General features: G+C 35.7%; 1 protein-coding gene across 1 annotated transcript in view; it reads right to left on the reverse strand.

Moving 5' to 3' along the window:
- Positions 1-20943, reverse strand: part of FBN2 (fibrillin 2) — a 223821-nt gene that overhangs the window by 148272 nt on the left and 54606 nt on the right. The window contains 2 exon segments of the mRNA XM_036848958.1: positions 2477-2602; positions 11068-11265. Of these exon segments, the coding sequence (XP_036704853.1) occupies positions 2477-2602; positions 11068-11265 (324 nt within the window).

Raw genomic sequence — 20943 nt, forward strand, 5'->3', positions numbered from 1 at the left:
AGAGAAAAATGTGGACAGTCTTCTGATACACCATTTCATATTATATTGATATGTTCTGCTTTTCTTCTTCATTTAAATTAAACAGACATTTAGATGAATGAATCTTTGAAAAGAGTAAATAACTGAAACAACTTTCTTTCTGGATGTGAATAAATAGTTTATTCCACCAAAGAATAATTTTGCCCACTGTATGACAGAATTAGGAAAAGATTTTGTAGCCAATCTGGCCCAGGAGAAATAAGACATGACTTTAGTAGACATGAGAGGTTTTATTGAATCTGGGATACTAACTTAGTGATGGGGGAAAATAACTGATTCTTTTACAGACAAACAGAGAGACAGAAACATATATTCCTTTCTGCTTTGGACTCAGATTAACTGCTCGGACAGTAGCCTATAACTGAACATGAGAAAAAATAATAATCCCACAAGAGAATCCACCCGACTAATGATGTGAAACAAAACAGGCCTCAATGATAGATATAGAGTCACAGTTTTCAAACATTAAATTAAGAGATGAATCCTCCCTCACCATTTCGTTTTTTCAATTTAGTATAAACTATATATGTTCAAACTTCCAGTAGAACAAGCCTTTTAGGATAAGATTTTAGTTAAGAAGATATCCCAATGAACAAGCAGAAGACAGTTCTTTCTTTTAAATAGAGAGTGAAGGTCCCTGACCTCAAAAGCATTTCCTGCAGGTGACCAAAGAGGGACAATGACACAAAAATCTAAAAATGCTAAACTGCACTTAATGTTCATGCTCTTGGTCTTTGAATTGCAACCAAAGTAAAATAAGATTATTAAGAAAGTGAAAAAAAAAGTCAGATGAAGGAAAAATCCCCATCATGAAGATCACTGGCCTCTTTCCAAATACAATTTCAACTCTGGCCCCATATTTTCTTTTCTTTTGGACATTCAACCCAAGTAAAAGAACTTAACTTATTATCTAGCCTGTTCCCAATTAATCAATATAGCTTACGATGTATCAGGAACTGTTCCAGGCTCTTTGATATAGCATGAACCAAGATAGAGTTTTTGTCCTCAATGATCTTACTCAAGTGTTGAAGTGAGATGGTCAATAAACAAATACACATACAAAAAAATCAATAACACAATTTTTCAAAGTTATTAAGCTGACTTTGCAGTTTCTTGTTAATGCTACCACCACTCCCCTAATGACATATTCAAAGCTCTGGAGTTACCTTTCTTATTTCTGAACAGATCTAGTAACTTACAGACTAAAAAAGATTTCTTTGGAGAATTTCATTGCCATATGAACAGAAATATAAAATGTGCTATAATAGAAATAGGGAGGGCATCATTTGAAACTAAATCTTTTAGTACTTCTATATTTTACATTCATTGTAATCCACATAAAAAATTAAAATCTTACCTTTGACAGTTGGTCAAAAGTAACTGCTATCATCATATTTTTATTTAGAACAAACAGTAACTTTAAACTTATGGCAACACTTTTGCATTGATACTACATAAACTATATGTAAACTGACTATAATTCAAAACCTGTAACTGAGTGTAGCAACAGTTTATAGCCTTTCCAGATATATTATGCCACCAATTACACTAAATAATTTTATGTAAGGAAATACCACTTGATCTTTTACATAAAGAAACACTATAACCCAAAGAAAATTGATAATACTCACTTTTAAGACCTATTCAAATAAACATGACTTAGACACAAAGTAAAGGCTTCATTAAACCTTTAGCTTTCAAATTCTAATCACCACTTCTTCCAATCCTACTATTCCCCACCAATCCCAAACATTAAATCACATAATTTTTTCTGGGCTTTGGTTACATGGATTTGGCTGCCTGGGCAGGAAATAAGGAAAGAGACGACTGGATTCAGGGCTCTGGGTGGTGCCTACATTACATCAATAGACCCCTTTCCTAAAGAACATAGACAAGTGCGAATAGAGTTGCACTGACTTTCGCCAAACTGTGTCTTGATTCTATATGTTGTTTTGATGAAACGTGCTGTAGAAAAGGCTCATTCCATTTCAACTAAGAAGTAATACATTGTTGGATGATTAATGGAAACGTCACAACCACTCTCATCAATCAGTGGCTGTGCCTTCTCACCTATAATCAAACACTCTCTTTGTTCCTAGGAACTAGTCTGTACCCAATTTTAATGTTTGATATCATTTCATAAGTGAAATAGAAAACTATTTCATTAAGGGAAAAATATAAATGGCTGGATTACTCCCATTCTCACTACAACATAGAAACAGATAACAAATGTAAAATGATCATTGGCTCTTTTTCCAAATCAACCCCATTAATTACACAAACTAATACAGAACTACTCTAAGGTTATTCCTTCACTTTCATATTAAAATAAATAATTACAATTGTGATTAAATCCTCCAAAACTCAAAATGAAGTCAGGTTTTTCTTGGATTCAGAGTCAACAATTAGACATGTCCCTCAAAATAGAGACCCTTACCTTCACATTTCTGAGTAGTTTCACTCTGCTTGTGACCAGCAGGACATTTGCATTCAAAAGAGCCCACTGTATTGATGCAGTTTCCTCCCTGGCATATCCCAGGAATAGCCTGGCATTCATCAACATCTGTAAGAAGAAAGTATTTTCAATATAGATATCATTGATTTTCAGAATATCTATGTCTATTTGTACATACACATTTCTTCAATGCACAGAAGATATTCGCTTGTTCTCAAGAGAATGAGGTGTGAGAAGTCAGGATCCCTTTGTATGTATGCATTTTAACTTATGTAAATGGTATATGTTAAAGATCTCATTTTGTTTCTTGCTTTTTTCTTTTAGAATTTTGTTTCTACAATCCATCCATATTGTTATGTGGGCAACCAATCCCTTGCTTTGATTTGCTGCAGAACACTTAGTGTGTTTACTCTCCCGGTGATGGGCACTCAGCATCCTCCAACTTCTCCCCACCTCAGGTGAACAAACAGATAATATGACTAGACCTCCATCTATTAAAGTAATTTAATTCATAGTTTAAAATCTTTGCCCAAAGAAAACTTCAGGTCTAGGTGGCTTTGCTGTTAAATTCTTTCAAACATTTAAGAAAGAAACAATACCAGTTGTACACAAATTCATACAGAAGAGAGAAGACACTGCCCAACCCATTTTATTGAGTTGGCATCACCCTGAAACCAAAGCCAGACAAAGACATCATAAGAAGGAAAACAAGAGAAGAATATCTTTTTGGAATAGGCACACAAAAATTATTAGCAAGTCAACTTTAGCAATATATAAAAAAGTTAATACATCATGACTAAGTGGAGTTTATCCCAGGAACTAGGTTGTATCAACATTCAAGCATAAATCAATTCATCATATTAACAGATTAAGGAAAAGAAAACATATGAGTATATCATAGACGTGAAAAAAGCAATGACAAAGTTCAACACTCATTCATTGTTTTAAAAATCTTGGTAAACCAAAAATACAAGGGAATGTCCTCAACCTGATAAAGGGCCTGTACAAAAAAACTAGAGCCAATATACTATAGGAGATTGGGAAAAATTCTTTTATTTAGAGTTTCTTAATCTTTCATTTTATATCTATGTAAATTTGCCTTAATTTCTCTTTGTGTAAAAGGTAATTCAGTATATTGTTATGATGAACACTGTATATAAAAGGAAATATAATATATAAGCTTATGCAAATTTACATTATGTAGTCAAATTGACAGGCCAACATAACAGATTTATTAATATTACATCTTTAATTACATAATAACATATACTAATTGTAATAAATATTAAAGATGCAGAAAAATAGAAAATTAAAGAGATAGCCATTGATATGTTAGTAGTCTGTTCTTTTAGACTTATTCATACACACATTCAGAGTGGTGGTCCATTTACTTCACAAGAATAAGATCACACTGTATGTGTTGTTCTGCATCTTGTTTTTTTTCCATTAAAATATTTTGTGGATATATTTCTATGTCAGTATATACTTATCCTATTATTTTTTTGGTAAGCCCACAAGTTTGGTGTATCTTAGTGTATAAATTAGGGAATTTAAGTCTACAAAAGAGCTTAGCATCCTTATTATTTCTTCCTCACTTTAACTATCCGTCTATAAAACTAATTACAATAGTCCAAAGTATTTTTATCCTGAAATTAAAGTAGATATCATTGTCTTATTAAAGGATAGCTGATCCAAACAAAAAGCAACTAGAATGAAATATATGACAGGAGGTTTATATCCTGAACAGTTTAATTTACATTTCAAACTGTATTATTTCAAACTGTATTATTTTAAAAATGTACTTACATTTCCACCCTCATTACAGTGTGGTATAAAACATCCCTAGAAACCTCTTTTCCTGGCAGATAAATCAGAGAAAGAATATCTCGGTATAAGCTTAAAAATAAGGCCAAACCTATAAATCCCTTAATACTATTCATAAAAGCTTTGACTACATATTTAGTAGATTCAGTAATTTTTTCAAAGGAAAAAGCAATCTAACTTTACAGGGTTTATTTTGTAATTGCCTAAAAAGTACTTTCCTAGAAAAAAATAAATAAAACTTTTATTTTTGAAATATCCTAGAGTGAGCAGCTATACAGAATTAATTTCTTTTGGGTAGATCAAGTTAATCACTAAAATAAAAAAGAAAATTTTAAAGAAATCTTATAGAAGTAATCAACATGAACCTAGAAAGAAGCACACAAGTGCTCCCTATAAAAACAAAAGAAGCAAGCCTCAGACCTCCAAATTATGCAAGAGTTTCTGCATCTTCCAAGTGCTAGCATAAGGAACTACTAACGTCTGATTAGTTTTCCACTGTCCAAGTTATACAGATGGGTTTCTGTTCCTCCCTTCAATTCAGGCACAAACTTACTATTTCTTTAAATGCTGGATAACTTCAAATCACATGTAAGGATTTTACAGAATAAAATTGAATCTTTTGAAACTTAAACCTTACATAATCCCTTCAGTCTATGTCTACTAAGGTTATAAATAATGTAACAAAGCAATAGTAATTCTAGTTTATGAACTCATTTATTCTCCAACTTCTTCAAATAAACTTGCCCTAAGAGATTAAACTGATTTTATTATATAAATTAGTATTAGATGGTATATTATTTTTAGTTGACATTAAAATGTGAAAAAATATGTGCCAGTGCTACAGGCATATAAAAATGGTTCATTTAATTTATATCTGTGGGAACTAAGGACCGATTCCTATTACTGTATTAATAGTGCATGATTTTTTAACTTGGCCTGTCCCCAAATTAGATCCATTTTTAAAATGTAAGTTCTTATTCTACACTCCACAGATATTCATACATAGTACTTCTACTTCTACAAAAACAAATGCCGATCTTTAAATACAACAACTGAAGAATAGGTCTGTCTCTGACTGGAGCCTAAGACATACAGGGTGTCTTGGCAACCGTTCAGTGTGGTTTGATTCGGCCAGAATACCTATTCATGTATTCACAAAACTCCAATGTTGAATAAATGATCATCCCAACAAGCAAATATTGGTAACTTACTACCTGTAGGACTCTGAACTAAAAAAAAACAGAGCATGGTTCTGTCTCAATCTTCCTTATCTCAACAAATGTCATCATTGTTTATCCCGATGTCAAAGTCAGAAACCTAAGAGATAACTCGGCATCCTCTCACTTGTCTCACTTCATTCCATCAGTAACAAGTGCTTACTTCCCAGATATATCTCAAATCTTGGCCCTCTGCCTCTATTCTGGTCTCAACCTCCATGATATATCACCTGTACTGCTGTAGGAAACTTCTAACTGGTTTTTTTTGCTTCCAGTCTGGCTCCCCTAGAGTTGATTCTTTACAGAGCAACTGAAGTACTTTTATTTACATATGTGTAAATCAAAGACAGAAGTCTGTAGACACTGCCACACTGTTTTCTGGTCTATGAGTTGCTCTACAGAAGTTTGAGACCAGTTAGGATATTCCCTTTAACAAAGATATTTGCTTATTCTGTCTTATTATGCCCACAAAATTTTCCTTATCTTCTCTTTCTTATTGAACTTTTGTGCCTTCCAATCTGCAAATTGAAGGTTTTATCTCTTTTAGAAAATTTTTCTATATTATCTTTATGCTTTTTTTCAGTTCCTTTCTTCAGCTTTCTTTACAACCTTTCTGCTGACTTCACTACCTTTCTGCTTCTTTACAATCATTATTTATTGCCCTCAGGCATTTTGATTTGTGATTTCCTCAAGGTTAACCTTTGTCATTGAATTTTTTCAGTTTTATGTGTGTTTGTATGTATATGTGTAACATTTGCCTTTCATTAGGTAAAGTTTCAAATCCTTCTTCAGTTTCTTGAGTGCTACCAATGCACTATCTCTGATTGTCTTTTCTGAACTCTTACAATGCTTCTTTGAGCACCTGTTAAGAGAAGAACCATATTATTTTTCACTTCCTTGAGATAAAAGAGTATATGAACTTTGTGTTTATTTAGGTAATTCTTCCATGAAGCATGTTCCTCTGCCTTTTCCTTATGTTACTTCTCTCTTTTTTTCAGCTTTTATATGTAAGCCTTTTCTCTTTAGTACTCATCTTTAAATGGGGCATTTCCTGCTGAAGCAAAAGTGGAGAAAGCCAAGAAGAAACAGGTTGATTTGAGAACTTCTATAGGGACTCCTGCAGCTTCTTACCAAGCTCTCTCCACTTTCTTTTCCTCCTGGGTATTAATTTTAAACTTTCAGGTAGTGGTGTAGCTTCCACCTTCTGCCCTTTCGGATACAGACTCTGCAAGCTGCTCACTAGTGGCTCCCACATCCTCTTTTCCTTTCCCCTCCTTTACCTAAAGGAGCGTCTCTGGGTTGGAAGGCTGGCTAGAGGATATTAGAAATGGCTTGCCACCAAAGACTCTCTTTCCATATCCCTTCAGTTCCTCCGAGGGCCTGCAGTAGAATCCCTCTCTTATGGGGATATACTCCTCCTCTCCAAGAGACCGTCCACAACCACTCAACAGCCTTTCAGGATGTTAATGCTCATAGCAAACGCATAGAAGGTTCTCCCTGTCCCCGTGACTTCCCAACAACTGCCATGTGTCCATCACTGCTCTGAACTGGGGGTTGCAGAGTTTTATTTTAGAAGGGCTTGTTCTCTGTTATTCCTTTTCTTGTTAGTTTTTGTTGAGTTAGAAGAAGGGCAATATCCTGCTATTTTCAATACGAGTTTCTATAATCAACTATGTTTTAGGTAAATTTTTTGGATTGTTAAGGAACGGCTTGTGTTCACATAGTGTGAACTACAGTTAAACTTTGCAAAGATCTGGTTAACTTGGTCAATGCAGACAGCCAAGATAAATTTGTGTTTAATAATTTATACTGATCAGATGAACCAAATCTCCTTTTCATTTTGTGCTATACAGAAGGCCTGGAAATAACATTCTACTGAGAGCATCTTCCTCTCAGGATACACCTGAGGAACTAGCCATGCCTGCCTGGTTTCAGATAGGATTCAACTTCTCTACATGATTCATGTGCAGTCTGAGTGAAGGATTAAATATTTCTGAATACTAATCCCATTTGAAAAGAACAGGCACGAATACCTGTTTTGCAGGGACTGACTCAGGGTCTATACTGCTCTTTCTTTATTTAAGTCCCTTTATTTAAGTCTTGTGTCCTAGCTAGGTCCTGACTCTGTCACCTATGTCAGAATTTCCATGCCTCTCACACTGCTTGGAATAGAGCAGAGGCCCAGCATCAGCCTATTACTATTGTCTATAATAAAGCAAAAGATGGATTTAAATAAGCAAATTTCTTCTGCCGTACTTCCAGTTTTGAAATGTCTGGAGTAGTTTAAAAGCCTAATTTCTAAAAATCAAGCAACATAAATTAATAATTATACAAATTTTAATATATTTTAAAAAATTTTAAATTTGAAAATCTAAAAGACCCAAAGTCAAGTACTATTCTTAAATAAAATACCCTTCTAATTAGAGTGAATTTGTAAGATAGTAAAGATTTAAGAAGAAGAACCTATTTGTAAAAAAAAATACAACATATGCACGTGACATTTTATGACATATTTATTTAAAGTTTGTAGATATTCTTGGAAAAGAGCTTAATGCCACTTTTATTACCTTTAATTCACTCATTTTTATGCTAGCTTAAATTTTAAGGCTTATGTGAGCCAACTTTGGTCCTTCAATGTTTAATAAAATGAAGAATGTACAAGACTAAATGTAGATTAGTCTTAGGCATAAAGCCTAGAACTGAAATGCTCTATATATATGAAAGAAGTCAAGAATCATTATGATTGACCTCATAGCACCGTAGAAAGGTATACTCTTCTGACACTGCTTATTTGAGTCCAGAAAGTCATGACAGCAACAGTGAAAAGTTAAAAATTTTACTAGTTTCCTCACAGCTTAGTTTTTTTAAAGTATCATCTTAATTTTCTCTTGGCCCTCATTTTTCACATTTATTTGGTTTATTACAAGATCTTATTTCATCCCCTCCTAAGCCATAGATAAAGTAGTTCACTAATTGCATCAGCTACAGGATAATTTTATGTTTAGAACTTCAGAAATGTCCTCCCTTGGCTAATACAAACCATGTTTTAAAACCAATATTAAACTGGTTATCATCTACACAGCTGAAATTTATTTTTAACTCCACAAAAATTTTCAGTTACGCTATAAAAAAGATCACTATTATAAAAAAGAGTATGACATGTGTGTATCATGTTTTATTATCTTATTTTTTTACGTCCTATTATCTTTCAAATTAATTTGGCAGAGTATTTGGGAAACAGTCTAGGAATTTAAAGGAAAAAATGAAATCACAGTAAAATGGAGCCTTAAAATAGCCTGAACTGAGGATTAGTGTTTAATTGAGAACTTTCTGACGATGCCATGATTTTGAAATAAAGCAGAACTTTCTCAACTTTTCCAGACCTTTTAACAATGTGGCAAATTTCATTTTGCTCCTGTAGCTGTATTAATCCATTATACTCTTGGGCAAATGGAGCCCAAAACTTATCTCTACTACATAAACAAATTCAAACAAATAAGCCTTCAGACATTACTCAATCCTGAAGGACACTCAGGAAGTCTGAGATCAGATCACACACTTTTTGTAATTGTGTTCAGAAAAACTAGGCCCTTCTGACAAAATATCAAGGTAAAGAAGCCTAAGTACAAATATAGAAGATGAGGAGAGTCAATAATGTGCAATGTTTTGGTTGAAGTTAAGGGCTTTTCTCAACCTGGACTACTTCTACGAAACAGTGGTTTTTGGAAGTATTTTAATATCAGTTCCATTTATTAATTCAAAAGATATTTACTGAGTATCTACTGCATGTTAGAATGCCTCAGAGACATTAATGAATAAAACAGATTTCTGCCCAAATGGAGCTTACATTCTATCTGGGGGAGAGTAAAAGCAATAAAGACCATAAGCAAGTGAGTTAGAAGGTGATAAGTGCTAGAGAATAAACAAAAATTATTACTCTGGTAAATCTAGTCAGTATTAATCTAGTAGATCTATACAGCATTTTATCTTTAATAGTAATCCATTAAATTACATAAATTATACAGTAATCTATATCTAATCTAGGAATTCTATGTAGTATGGTAAATACTATATATTATATAGTATAGTGTATCTTTTATAGAAAAAACTGTTGCTTTATCAGGAACTCTACAGAATCATACCGATAGTCATATCATCGATTTAGAATGTTATTATCCATAGTAAACAACAGATTAAAAATGACATTTAAACCAAACTTCATATTTGTTGTGGTTGGTATTAATCCAAGAGACAAAATACTCACAAAACCATTCTAAGTCCACAGCTGACAAAGCTTTTACATGCAAGTAAACATAAAGTTGTGAATCTGTTGGGTTATATGGTCATCTCTTGGGTATCCCTGTAGTTTTGATTTGAAAAGAGTTTAGATACAGATTATTTTTTAAACTACCTTTTATAAAACTACAAAACTAACACAAATCTTTGGAGGCCACTATCAGAGATACACTTACCAAATTACACAGAGCACTCAGATTTTATTATTCAATGGATTGAGGTTATGTACAGGCTCCCCACACTACAATTCTCATTTGGGTTTTAGGGCACTGGCCTGGCTTTCTGCAATATACCATTTACATGGGCTGGATAGGTAACCTCTCTACCTCTGACACTGGTTACCAACATCAATTTGAAAGATTTCACATCTAACCTTGTACACGATTTAATTAGAACAAATAAACGTAACTCTCATGTCTTAAGTATGAGTAACATCATTTCTGTGAATAATACAAAAGTACTTTCCAGTTTCCTGTGATCCTACTACCATTTGAAAGCTCATTACGGCACTCTGTTCCAAGCTCTAAAAACGTGTTTAATCCATATGATATCAGAGAAGTTGCCAAAAAAGGCTAAGAATCATGGTGGCTGAAAAGTAATTATCCAATAAGTATTTAACAATTTCCGGCTATTTGGGTTAAAGTTGATGGTTGTAGCATCCTCAGGGCCCCAATCTAGCCCTGATATGTGGTTAGGAAGATTGCCTGGAGACAAGATTGTAACCAACTGGTTATAAGCTCAGAAATAACTACAGTCATGGATGGAGTTAATACTTTGTCTCTGAAGACACTGTTAATAACAATACCGGACGGCTCACTTCTCCCTGTCACCTGGGTTCAGGTTCTCATATTCTGAATGACATTGGAAAGACAGAAAAAATGTGTCACCTGGGTATTTACATATGCATAGTTTAAGGGGCTGTAGCAGGGAGTGTGTAGCACCATCTGGATGGAGACATGGAATGGCTTATCCTCTGACTGTACTGAATATTTTAAAAATTTTCCCCAGTTTTTCATACCTTTCATATAACTCTTCTCCTTTTTTGTCAATTGAAAAGTAATTATTTATTAGGTGGCTAGAAGGTAAGCCATCTCTAGTCAGGCTTGCTGATGAGGCTCCTCTTGGAAACAGTACTGGGTTAAAGGTTCCCATCCACAGTGCCAGATTCTCCCAGCGCACTGAAAGGAGCCCAGACACATGGGTGACTCTGTGCACACAGGCTGAAGGCTAACTCACCTTGGCAAGCTCCAGTGCGGATGTTGGGGATGAAGCCCCGCCGGCAGGGCTGAGGCTGGGCGGGACACATCTCACAGGGGTGGCCCCAGGCCCGTCCAATGGTGGCACAGCACAGAGTCTTTGTGCAGACAATGCCTGTCAGCTGCCCTTGGCACATCTGGTTGTTGACCTGAGTGAAACATGGGCCTGTCCTGTAATCTGGAATGTGAAAGAAGACAGAAAGACAGGTTTTATGATCACACACCAATCTTACACCGGGACCTCCAAATACATAAAACAGAGACTCTTCTGATCAAAACATCGAGCGACAAAAGGCCAATGTGTTTGATTTTGAAAATTCATAATTTTTCAATACTGAGAAGTGCATTACAAGAATTCAATGTATTCTACCCTAGACATTGTAAATAGATGGCTCGAGGGCTGTGTCTGGGACACAGATGTGTTTTCTTGGCCGCCTAATGTTTTAAAAGAATTTAAATGAGTAGCCAACATTTTTAAACGGGGAAATTTCACATGAAATTTATATTTCTGGCTTTTCTTAAAAAGTTGGAGGTTCTGGCCATGCTAGGCCTGACATGTTGCATGGCAGTGGTGGAGTGAAGTGTGTCCCCTCTATGACACCACCGCCTCAGCCACCCAGCCCTCTCCACTCACTGGTGTGTGCCACCTGGGCCCTGATGGCACCTGCTTTAATGACTCCTCTTTACCTAGCAAAATTTCTTCTTTGACTAGGTGGTCAAGAGTTCAGAAAATCAGAACAGAACCAATGAAGATATACCCTTCCATATCACATATATATTTGGGCAGTCCAGATTGTCTATAATCATTTAGTTCTAACAACTGATTTCTGTTTCCTTGTCAGTCTGTTTAGTTCTATGTGTAGCTCAGCTTGGAAGACAGTACTAATAAGGCCCATGGTCATGGATTCTTTCCAAGTTAATATTATATGATCTCTATTCTCTAGAAGATGATTGTACAATTGTCCAGCTCGGTTATGATGATGATAAAAACGTTAGCAAATGTGTGTCACTTATGATCTACAGGCAGACTCTTCTATGAACATTAAGGACAGCTATTATGACCCTTGGGTCACAAAGTGGTTCATGGACCAGCACCATATACATCACTCGGGAGCTGGTTAGAAATGCAGACTCAGGCCTCATACCAGACACACTGACTTAGAATACGCATTTAACAAGGTATTTAGGAGATCCATACACACCTTAAAGTTTAAGAAGGACTGATCCAGACTACAGGCAACTTGAAAGCTGGGCATTTCTATTATATCTCTCTTCCTGCTATAGTTTACTTAAATGACTCTTTAAGATGATCAGTATATGTATATTATTTTAAGCAGGACTGAATTATTAATGGCTTTTTAATTTGTTGCTTGTGTTTTGAAAGACACAGAAAACCAGAGAAAGGTCAGTTTCCTGAAGACTGACCAATTAAATGATTAACATGTGTTATAAAATTACAACAGAAATATGTGAAAAACATTTCCCCCCGTTTACAGAGATTTGTACGCATACAGTTTATTAACTCTTGGGAATGTAAGAAGATAGCCAGGATTTCCTGATAAGCCTTAATGCGAATGACATAATTCCATCTGAAGGGGAAAGCCAGAACAAGTTTATTTCAGATTTTTGTAAGAACAAAACAATGTTACAGTCAATGGAAGAACAGTCAATAATGTTGGTAAGATTTTTATGAAAAACTGTTACTGGGAAATATCAAACTTGGATATAATTTAACATTCAAAATGCTAAGCAAGAACAACTTAGATATCATCTCAATACTACTGTATGACAAAAATACACCTTAGAGCCACATAAAATTTCTGTTCTTTAATGAAGAATGAGGCTTTGCCAGATAGAAGAATGTTTTAAAAGTTCAATATAAAGGGAAAAAATCTAAAATAGGTAACTTTTTTAGCAAGCTGGTTTAACATTGTTACTCTGCAGCTGAACTTCAACAAAAATAGCTCATTTTAATCCATTACACAAGAACAACAGATGTGCTGGCTGCAAATCACGTTTTTGAAGAAGACAATCTTTGTATTATACATGTAGATATGTCAACCTTGTAAAGAAGCATGCTTCCCATACCGCAAATTGCCAGGTCATAAATTTTTTAAACCTACTCTATTGTCCTTCAGGCAACATGTAATTTTGCCATTTTAAATAAATATTAGACTTACGATAAATTGTATCACGTTCTGAACAAGTAGGGAAAGGCCTACTTTTCACCAAGTCTCTTTTTCTGTTTTTTTTTGATAGATTCATGCATATATACCTACGTTCACATTCTGTACCTTTTTAGGATTCCCAGAGAGAAGCCTGCATAGCCTCTCTCATAATCTCATTCTTAAGTAAACCAGTTTGTCAGGAAATGCCTTCCTTCTAACTACAGCACCTTCTTAAAATTATGTCCTCTTAGTCTGATCTTCTTGGAGAAGGGGACTATCTGGATAAGGATAGCTGTTTGTCCCTTTCATGCTAAAGACCCTAATTAAGCCAACCCCAGACTCCCCTTCCCAGGAACAGAGTTTACCATTCCTTATTTCTTCTGCCTATATTTCCCTTTGTTAAGACCGTGCTTCTGTTTTTTGTTTGTTTGTTTGTTTTTTCCTTAGATTCCATATATATGTGTTAGCATACTGTATTTGTTTTTCTCTTTCTGACTTACTTCACTCTGTATGACAGACTCTAACTCCATCCACCTCACTACAAATAACTCAATTTTGTTTCTTTTTATGGCTGAGTAATAGTCCATTGTATATATGTGCCACATCTTCTTTATCCATTCATCCGATGATGAACTTAGTGGTAAGATGGGAATAAAGACACAGACCTACTAGAGAATGGACTTGAGGACATGGGGAGGGGGAAGGGTAAGCTGTGACAAAGTGAGAGAGTGGCATGGACATATATACACTACCAAACGTAAAATAGCTAGCTAGTGGGAAGCAACCGCATAGCACAGGGAGATGAGCTCGGTGCTTTGTGACCACCTAGAGGGGTGGGATAGGGAGGGTGGGAGGGAGGGAGATGCAAGAGGGAAGAGATATGGGAACATATGTATATGTATAACTGATTCACTTTGTTATAAAGCAAAAACTAACACACCATTGTAAAGCAATTATACTCCAATAAAGATGTTAAAAAAAAAAAAAAAGACTATGCTTCTGAATCTATTTTCTTACATGGTTACACTTTGCTTTCTGGTTGGCAAGTGATTACCTTAAAATTTAAACTTACAATGTAACCTATTTATTCCAGAATTACTCACATGTAAAATGTGAACAAATATTAGATACTGAAAAGAGATTTAAATTTCCTGATCAGATTAAAAAACATTCTGTCCCAGATGTTACTAGCATTTTAATTATGGTCAAAGAGTACTAAGAGACCTTAATTAAATGTTATGATTGGCCATACACTCATCAAGTTTTCACTTCGGGTAAAATATTATTGTATACCATGCTAACCATTCATAGGTAAGGACATACTTGCAGGGCGTTAACAAAGGATAAAAGGAGTGAACTGCTTAACACTTGGTATGCTGGAACCAGTGGGTTGGAAACAGATATTTTCCTCATTACTATATGACCAAGAAAATTTTGTTAAAAATTATCCTGTGAAACACAAATATTGCTATTTTGATTTTCAAATACCTAACTGCAATACAGTATATTAATTGGCTTTATATAATTTCACTTTTATTCACATTAAGCAATTGGTACAATTAGCAAACTCATCAAAAACTTAAATTCATTAAGGTATAACTTATACATCATATATTCATCTGTCTTAAATGTACAATTCAATGATTCTTCATAAATTTTATTGAATTGTGCAACCATCACCCCAATCCAACTTTAGGACATTTGCATCACCCCAAAAAGATTCCTTGTGCTCATTCCCAGCCCCCATCAACCACTAATCTTTCTGTCACTATAAATCTGCCTTTTCTGGACAATTTCATAGAAATGGAATCATATGATATGTGATCTTTTTTGTCTGGCTTCTTTTGGTTAGCATAACGTTCTTGAGGATCATCCATGCTATGGCATGGGTCAGTACTTCAATCCTTTCTACTGCTGAATAATATTCCACTATATGGATATACCACATCTGATAACCAACCAGTGGCCTTTTGCTGGGCCGTATAGTGAGCACATGTTTAACTTTTAAAGAAACTGTCGAACTGTTTTCCAAAATGACTTCATGGTTTTATATTCCTACCAGTAATGAGTGAGAGTTCCAAATCCTCCACATCCGTGCTAATATTTTCTAGTTTCTATCTTTATTATTATAGCCTATGTTACCATTTTACTTTAAATAAATACAATTGAATATAGTTGAGAATTTTGCTATATTTCACAAGTCCTCAATATAACTAGAGATGCTAAACAGTGATAGCTAACCAAAGATGAGCATTATTGTCATATGGACAACCAGACAACCTTTGCAGAGGTTTCCAGAAGGTAAAGACAAAAACAGGTCTGCTGGGGATTTGGGATTGAGGGAGAAGTTTTTTATTTTTATTTTTTGCTTATTTATTCTTTTTGTTTTGTTTTGTGGAAGAGACGATGATTACTAAAAGTCAATGGGAATGACCTAGTTGAAAGGGAGGGTTTCTGATTACCATAGAGAATAATAATTTCCAGTATAAGACCCCTAAGGAGTCAGGCTGAGAGTGAAATCAGAATTTGTGTGGAGTTTTCCTTAGACAGGAGAAGAAAAGCACTGTTCTTGTAACCCGAGGGAGAAATGGCAGGCTGCACAGAGATGTAGGCATGTTTATATAGTAGAGGAAAATGAGCAATGTCCTCTCGGATACCTTCTCTTTTCTTTGTAAAACAGGAGGTAGGACAGTAGGTCTTTGGCAGAGGTTGGCTGGGGTGCCAGATCTTGGAGGCTAACTGAGATGGACACTGCAGATACCAAGAGAGGGAGCTGACCTGAGAATCCAGCAGATTCCCAGGTGACAACAGCACCTCTCTATGGTGGAAGAATAAGATGAACTTATAATGGGACCCATCTCTCTGTTTTGTGACTTTTTCCAACAGCTCTAGGCAGCTGAGAAGCTCACTCAGAGATAAGGGTTCATCTAGGATTAGGGTTTTGCCTGTCAGAGAAGAAGAAAATTCAGAATGGCAAGGGGGTGTAAGGTGTTGTTAGACACATTTTGAAATTATAGACTATGGAATCTAAGCTGGATGAGCTGGGAAGTGAAAAAAGGAATGGACTTACAGATTAAGAAGTGGGAGAAAGCAGTAAGATCGATAGACTAGGTGTCCCCAAGAAGCCCCACATGAGGCGGGAAATTAGTCACAGTGATATTGCTACATCAGGTGTCCATGTGGCTGTAGTAGTATTTATTTAACTGTCTGCAGAATGCAGTTAAGGTTCACAGCTGCACAGATGTACACTGCATAATTTAGGAAAGCTACCCACAACTACTGTAATGTAAATGACATCCCCTGGAGTTGTGCAGTCAAATAATGCCATAAAGATATCCAAAATTCCATTCATCCCCACTTTAGTACACAAATAATTGCCTGATCCCAGAAGGCGTATGAAAATATGTGAGATTTCCCATCAAGCTGCACGGTCTTTGGACTTAAGCAAGAAGGCATTTCCATTCTTTCCATTCTCAGGAACCAAAGAAATGCAACATGCAATCAAGTAATCGTCTTGTGTGGGAGCTGCAGACATGAGTGAGTACAATGAAGAACTATGGAATGTGTATAATCTAAGTCTAATGATCCTGGCCATATGACAGCCGCCTGTGAGTAATGGAGTTTTTGACATAGCAATTACAAATAAGGTTTAGTGCATCCCATTATGGTTCTAATTGAGAATCTATCTAGTCAGTCTGCCAGCCAAAATATCTGATCACAGATATAACTGGAGCATGCAGAGAAGGCAACCACTCTAATTATAGTTTCCTTAGTCTCAATAAAATTTGCCTAAATGTCTGCTGGTCCAGAATTCATGCCGGGTCTAAATATTCAGAGTTAAGTAAAGTGAAATAAGATAGCGATTGTCTTCCATGATGGAAAAACATCTGTCACCCTCAGGAAGTTTTAGAATTAAGTACAGAAATGTTTAAGAGAATCAAAGCCATTAACTTAATATTTTTGCTTTTAGGAACTTGTGCAAAAATTAGGTACCTGTAATGTTTAATAGCATCTTGCCCATTCCATTAGATTGCCTTGTAACCACAGTTTAAAATAAATAATTATGTAATTTATTTAGAGCTGTGGTTTTTATGTTAAAATGTGACTATGCTTATCCACACAACGGGATGATTTAAGTGAACTTCAGATTTTTATAAATTTGTAAGTTTGAGTACTTAGACATTTAGATTTTAATTAGGTTTATGAGAGTAACTTGAGTACTTACAAAGGTTTTTAAGTTGCACAACTGAAGTACTTAAGGGAGATATTAGGTGTACTTAATATATTAAAGCAGTTTAAAAGGTAGGGAGGTGTTTCATTAACTACATATGAAAATGGAACCAAATACTATTTAAAGACCTCTTAAAGTGACTACTAAAATCTGCTAGACTTATTAGTAGATGAGTGATATTTATACGCCAAACTTAAAAGCTCAAGGAATATACCCTAAAGAACTGAAAGCAGGGATCTGAAGAGATATATGGACAACCATGTACACAGTACCATTATTCACAATGTCAAGAGGTGGACACAACCCATGTGTCCATTGACTAATTGATGAATAAACGAAATACATACAATGGAATACTATTCAGTCTTAAAAAGGAAGGAAATTCTGACACATGCTACGACATGGGTGAACCTTAAGGACATTATTCTGAGTAAAGTAAGCCAGCGACAAAAGGAAAAACACTGAATGATTCCACTTATATGAAATGTCTAGAGTAGTCACATTCATAGAGACAGAAAGTAGAATGGTGCTTGTCAGAGGCTGGAGGGTAGATGGGGAGTTAAGTGTTTAATGGGTTCAGAGTTTCAGTTTTGTAAGACAAAAAAGTTCTGTGGATGAATGGTGGTGATGGTAGCACAACAATGTGAATGTATTTAATGTCACTGACCTGTACACTTAAAAATGGTTAAGGGCTTCCCTGGTGGCGCAGTGGTTGAGAATCTGCCTGCCAATGCAGGGGACACGGGTTCGAGCCCTGGTCTGGGAAGATCCCACATGCCGCGGAGCAACTAGGCCCGTGAGCCACAACTACTGAGCCTGCGCGTCTGGAGCCTGTGCTCCGCAACAAGAGAGGCCGCGATAGTGAGAGGCCCGCGCACCGCGATGAAGAGTGGCCCCCGCTCGCCGCAACTAGAGAAAACCCTCGCACAGAAACGAAGACCCAACACAGCCAAAAATAAATAAATTTTAAAAAGTGAAATTCTTTAAAAAAAAAAAAATCGTTAAGATGGTAAGTTTCGCATTACATGTATTTTACACAATTAAAAAATATTTTTAAAAAGCTCCCGGAATGACCAGGGTTTTGAAAGTATACTTAAATAAAGCAAATCTGAATTTTTAACACCAAAACAAATAAACTTTGAGTCTTTTTCATATACAGAGTCACCACTGAGGGCACTGAAACATCCCCCTTCCACACCGTTCACCTGCTTTGGGATGGATATTTATGCTGTTTACAACTGACCACAAGTACACACAGTGCTGCATGGGTCTTCTTCATGACACAGCTTGGCAGATTTTCTGTAAGGTCAGTTCTGAGGTCTGGAATTGCTGGGTCAAGTAGCCAGTTTGAAAAATATTACGGAATTGCTCTCTGAATAGGTGGTACCAATTTACACTCTATTATTTCCTCACACTCCTTCCAACACTGAGTAGAAGCAAATGGTTTAATTTTTATTAATTTAATGAGTGAAAAATGGTATCTCATTGTTTTCCCTGAATTATGACAGGGCAACTCATTGTCCCTACTTATTGACAATCAAGAAAAGAAAATTAACTCCGTGGCAGGCACTTTATAATGACCCTTTCTATAAACTATCTCACTTTATTTTGATGTGCTAAAAAAGTATTTTTGTCATTTTTACACATGAAAAAACTAAAAATCAGACACTAAGTTATATGTGGAGAATCAAAGAGCTGGTAAAAAGAAATGTATGGATACCAAGGGGGAAAGGAGAGGGGAATGGGAGGAACTGGGTGATTGGGATTGACACATATACATTACTGATACTATGTATAAAATAGACAACTAATGAGAACCTACTGTATAGCACAGGGAACTCTACTTAATGCACTGTGGTGACCTAAATGGGAAGGAAATCCAAAAAAGAGGGGATATATGTATACGTATAGCTGATTCATTTTGTTATACAGTAGAAACTAACACAACATTGTAAAGCAACGATACTCCAATTAAAATTAATTCTAAAAAAAAAGTGAAGCTGACATTGGGCTTGGCCATCCACTTCATACCAAAGCACTGCACCATGCACGATGCATTCATGAGACCCCGAGAGCGAACATCCACAGTCTCAGCTTTTGGTAGCTTTGCCTTCTCCTAAGAGACCAAAGTCCTTTAGCATTTAAATGAATATTGTCACCGCTTCACAAATGCCTCCTCCCATCCAATGTACAATCTCCTAATTCCCAATGAGCAAGCCTGGTCTTGCTTTGTTTCTGATTTCTCCCAAAGATGAGTCTCCATCTAGCCAGATTACGTTAGGGAGAAATTCTCTCTCTTACACTGAGAGAATCATTAAAGACTTTGCTTCTGCAAATAGATGAGTAACTATTTTAATTACCACAGTTGCACTGCATTTTGTTTCTAACATAATACCGTTATTTAATATTTCAGCGGAATGTGGACCCAGCAAATAAGGACCCCTTTCACCACCCTCTACAGTCTTTCAAAGCACAAGGCTACTGCTGACATCAAAGAGCACTTGAAGAATGAAGAGGCAGGAAAGATAATTAGGTACTGGCCAATGATGCAAACAAAATTGCCATCTTTGATGTCACGTTTCATAAGGATGAGGCCCATCAAAGATGTGGTCCTAAAACTCATGGCCTATGAACTTAAAGTGCACTCTCCCAAGAGCAAAGCCAATTAACTTACTTTAAGGATGACAAAAATTGCTTAAGATTATAAACTAGTAAGATTATTTAAGCAGAAAGATATTGTCACTTCTGAAAAAGAAAGTTAAAAAGACAAAAGTATGTTGTCATGAGTTAATAAGGGAACCACAGACATAAATGATTAACACAGAAGATGGATAATATGCAAGTCAAATCAGCAAAGTACCAAATTTTATGGTAGCTAAGAAAAACCTATAGTATAATTAAGTAAGCCTGAATAATTTCAGGGAAAAGTAATATGAGCTCACAAAACATTTATCCATTATCAATAAAGTCAGAAACAGAATCAATGGAAACCAACGTTTGAACAGATCTTATACATCCCTTGCACCAAATACAATGAGGTCACAAGACTGGATTAAAGCAGCAGTGAATAAAATATTAGGCACAGTTTGATGACAGAGTCTTTATGTAATAATATGGATGCAATGTACTGTTTTCTTTCTGAAATTTCTGCCTAAATCAACTCCTCCTGAGCCATGTAGGCAGCTATATACATGCACTAAGTCAAGCAAACCTCATAAATCACAGCTTTCCCAGGAAACATGTTGCACTATATGACTGGAAAACCAAAGCCCTTCTCTATGATTCTGCCCTGACACAGAACTTCCAGTATAACATCTAACCAGCCAAGGCGGGGCTGGGATTTCTCCTGAGAAGAGAGCAAATGCCATGTGATCCATTTAATGGGGTTTTAACTATTTGGGAGTTTTAGGGAAATGCTGAAGAGCAAAAAAGACCATAGGTCATAAGGCCCTCTAAA

This window comes from Balaenoptera musculus, chromosome 3 (genome assembly GCF_009873245.2).
Source record: "Balaenoptera musculus isolate JJ_BM4_2016_0621 chromosome 3, mBalMus1.pri.v3, whole genome shotgun sequence".
Lineage (NCBI taxonomy): Eukaryota > Metazoa > Chordata > Mammalia > Artiodactyla > Balaenopteridae > Balaenoptera > Balaenoptera musculus.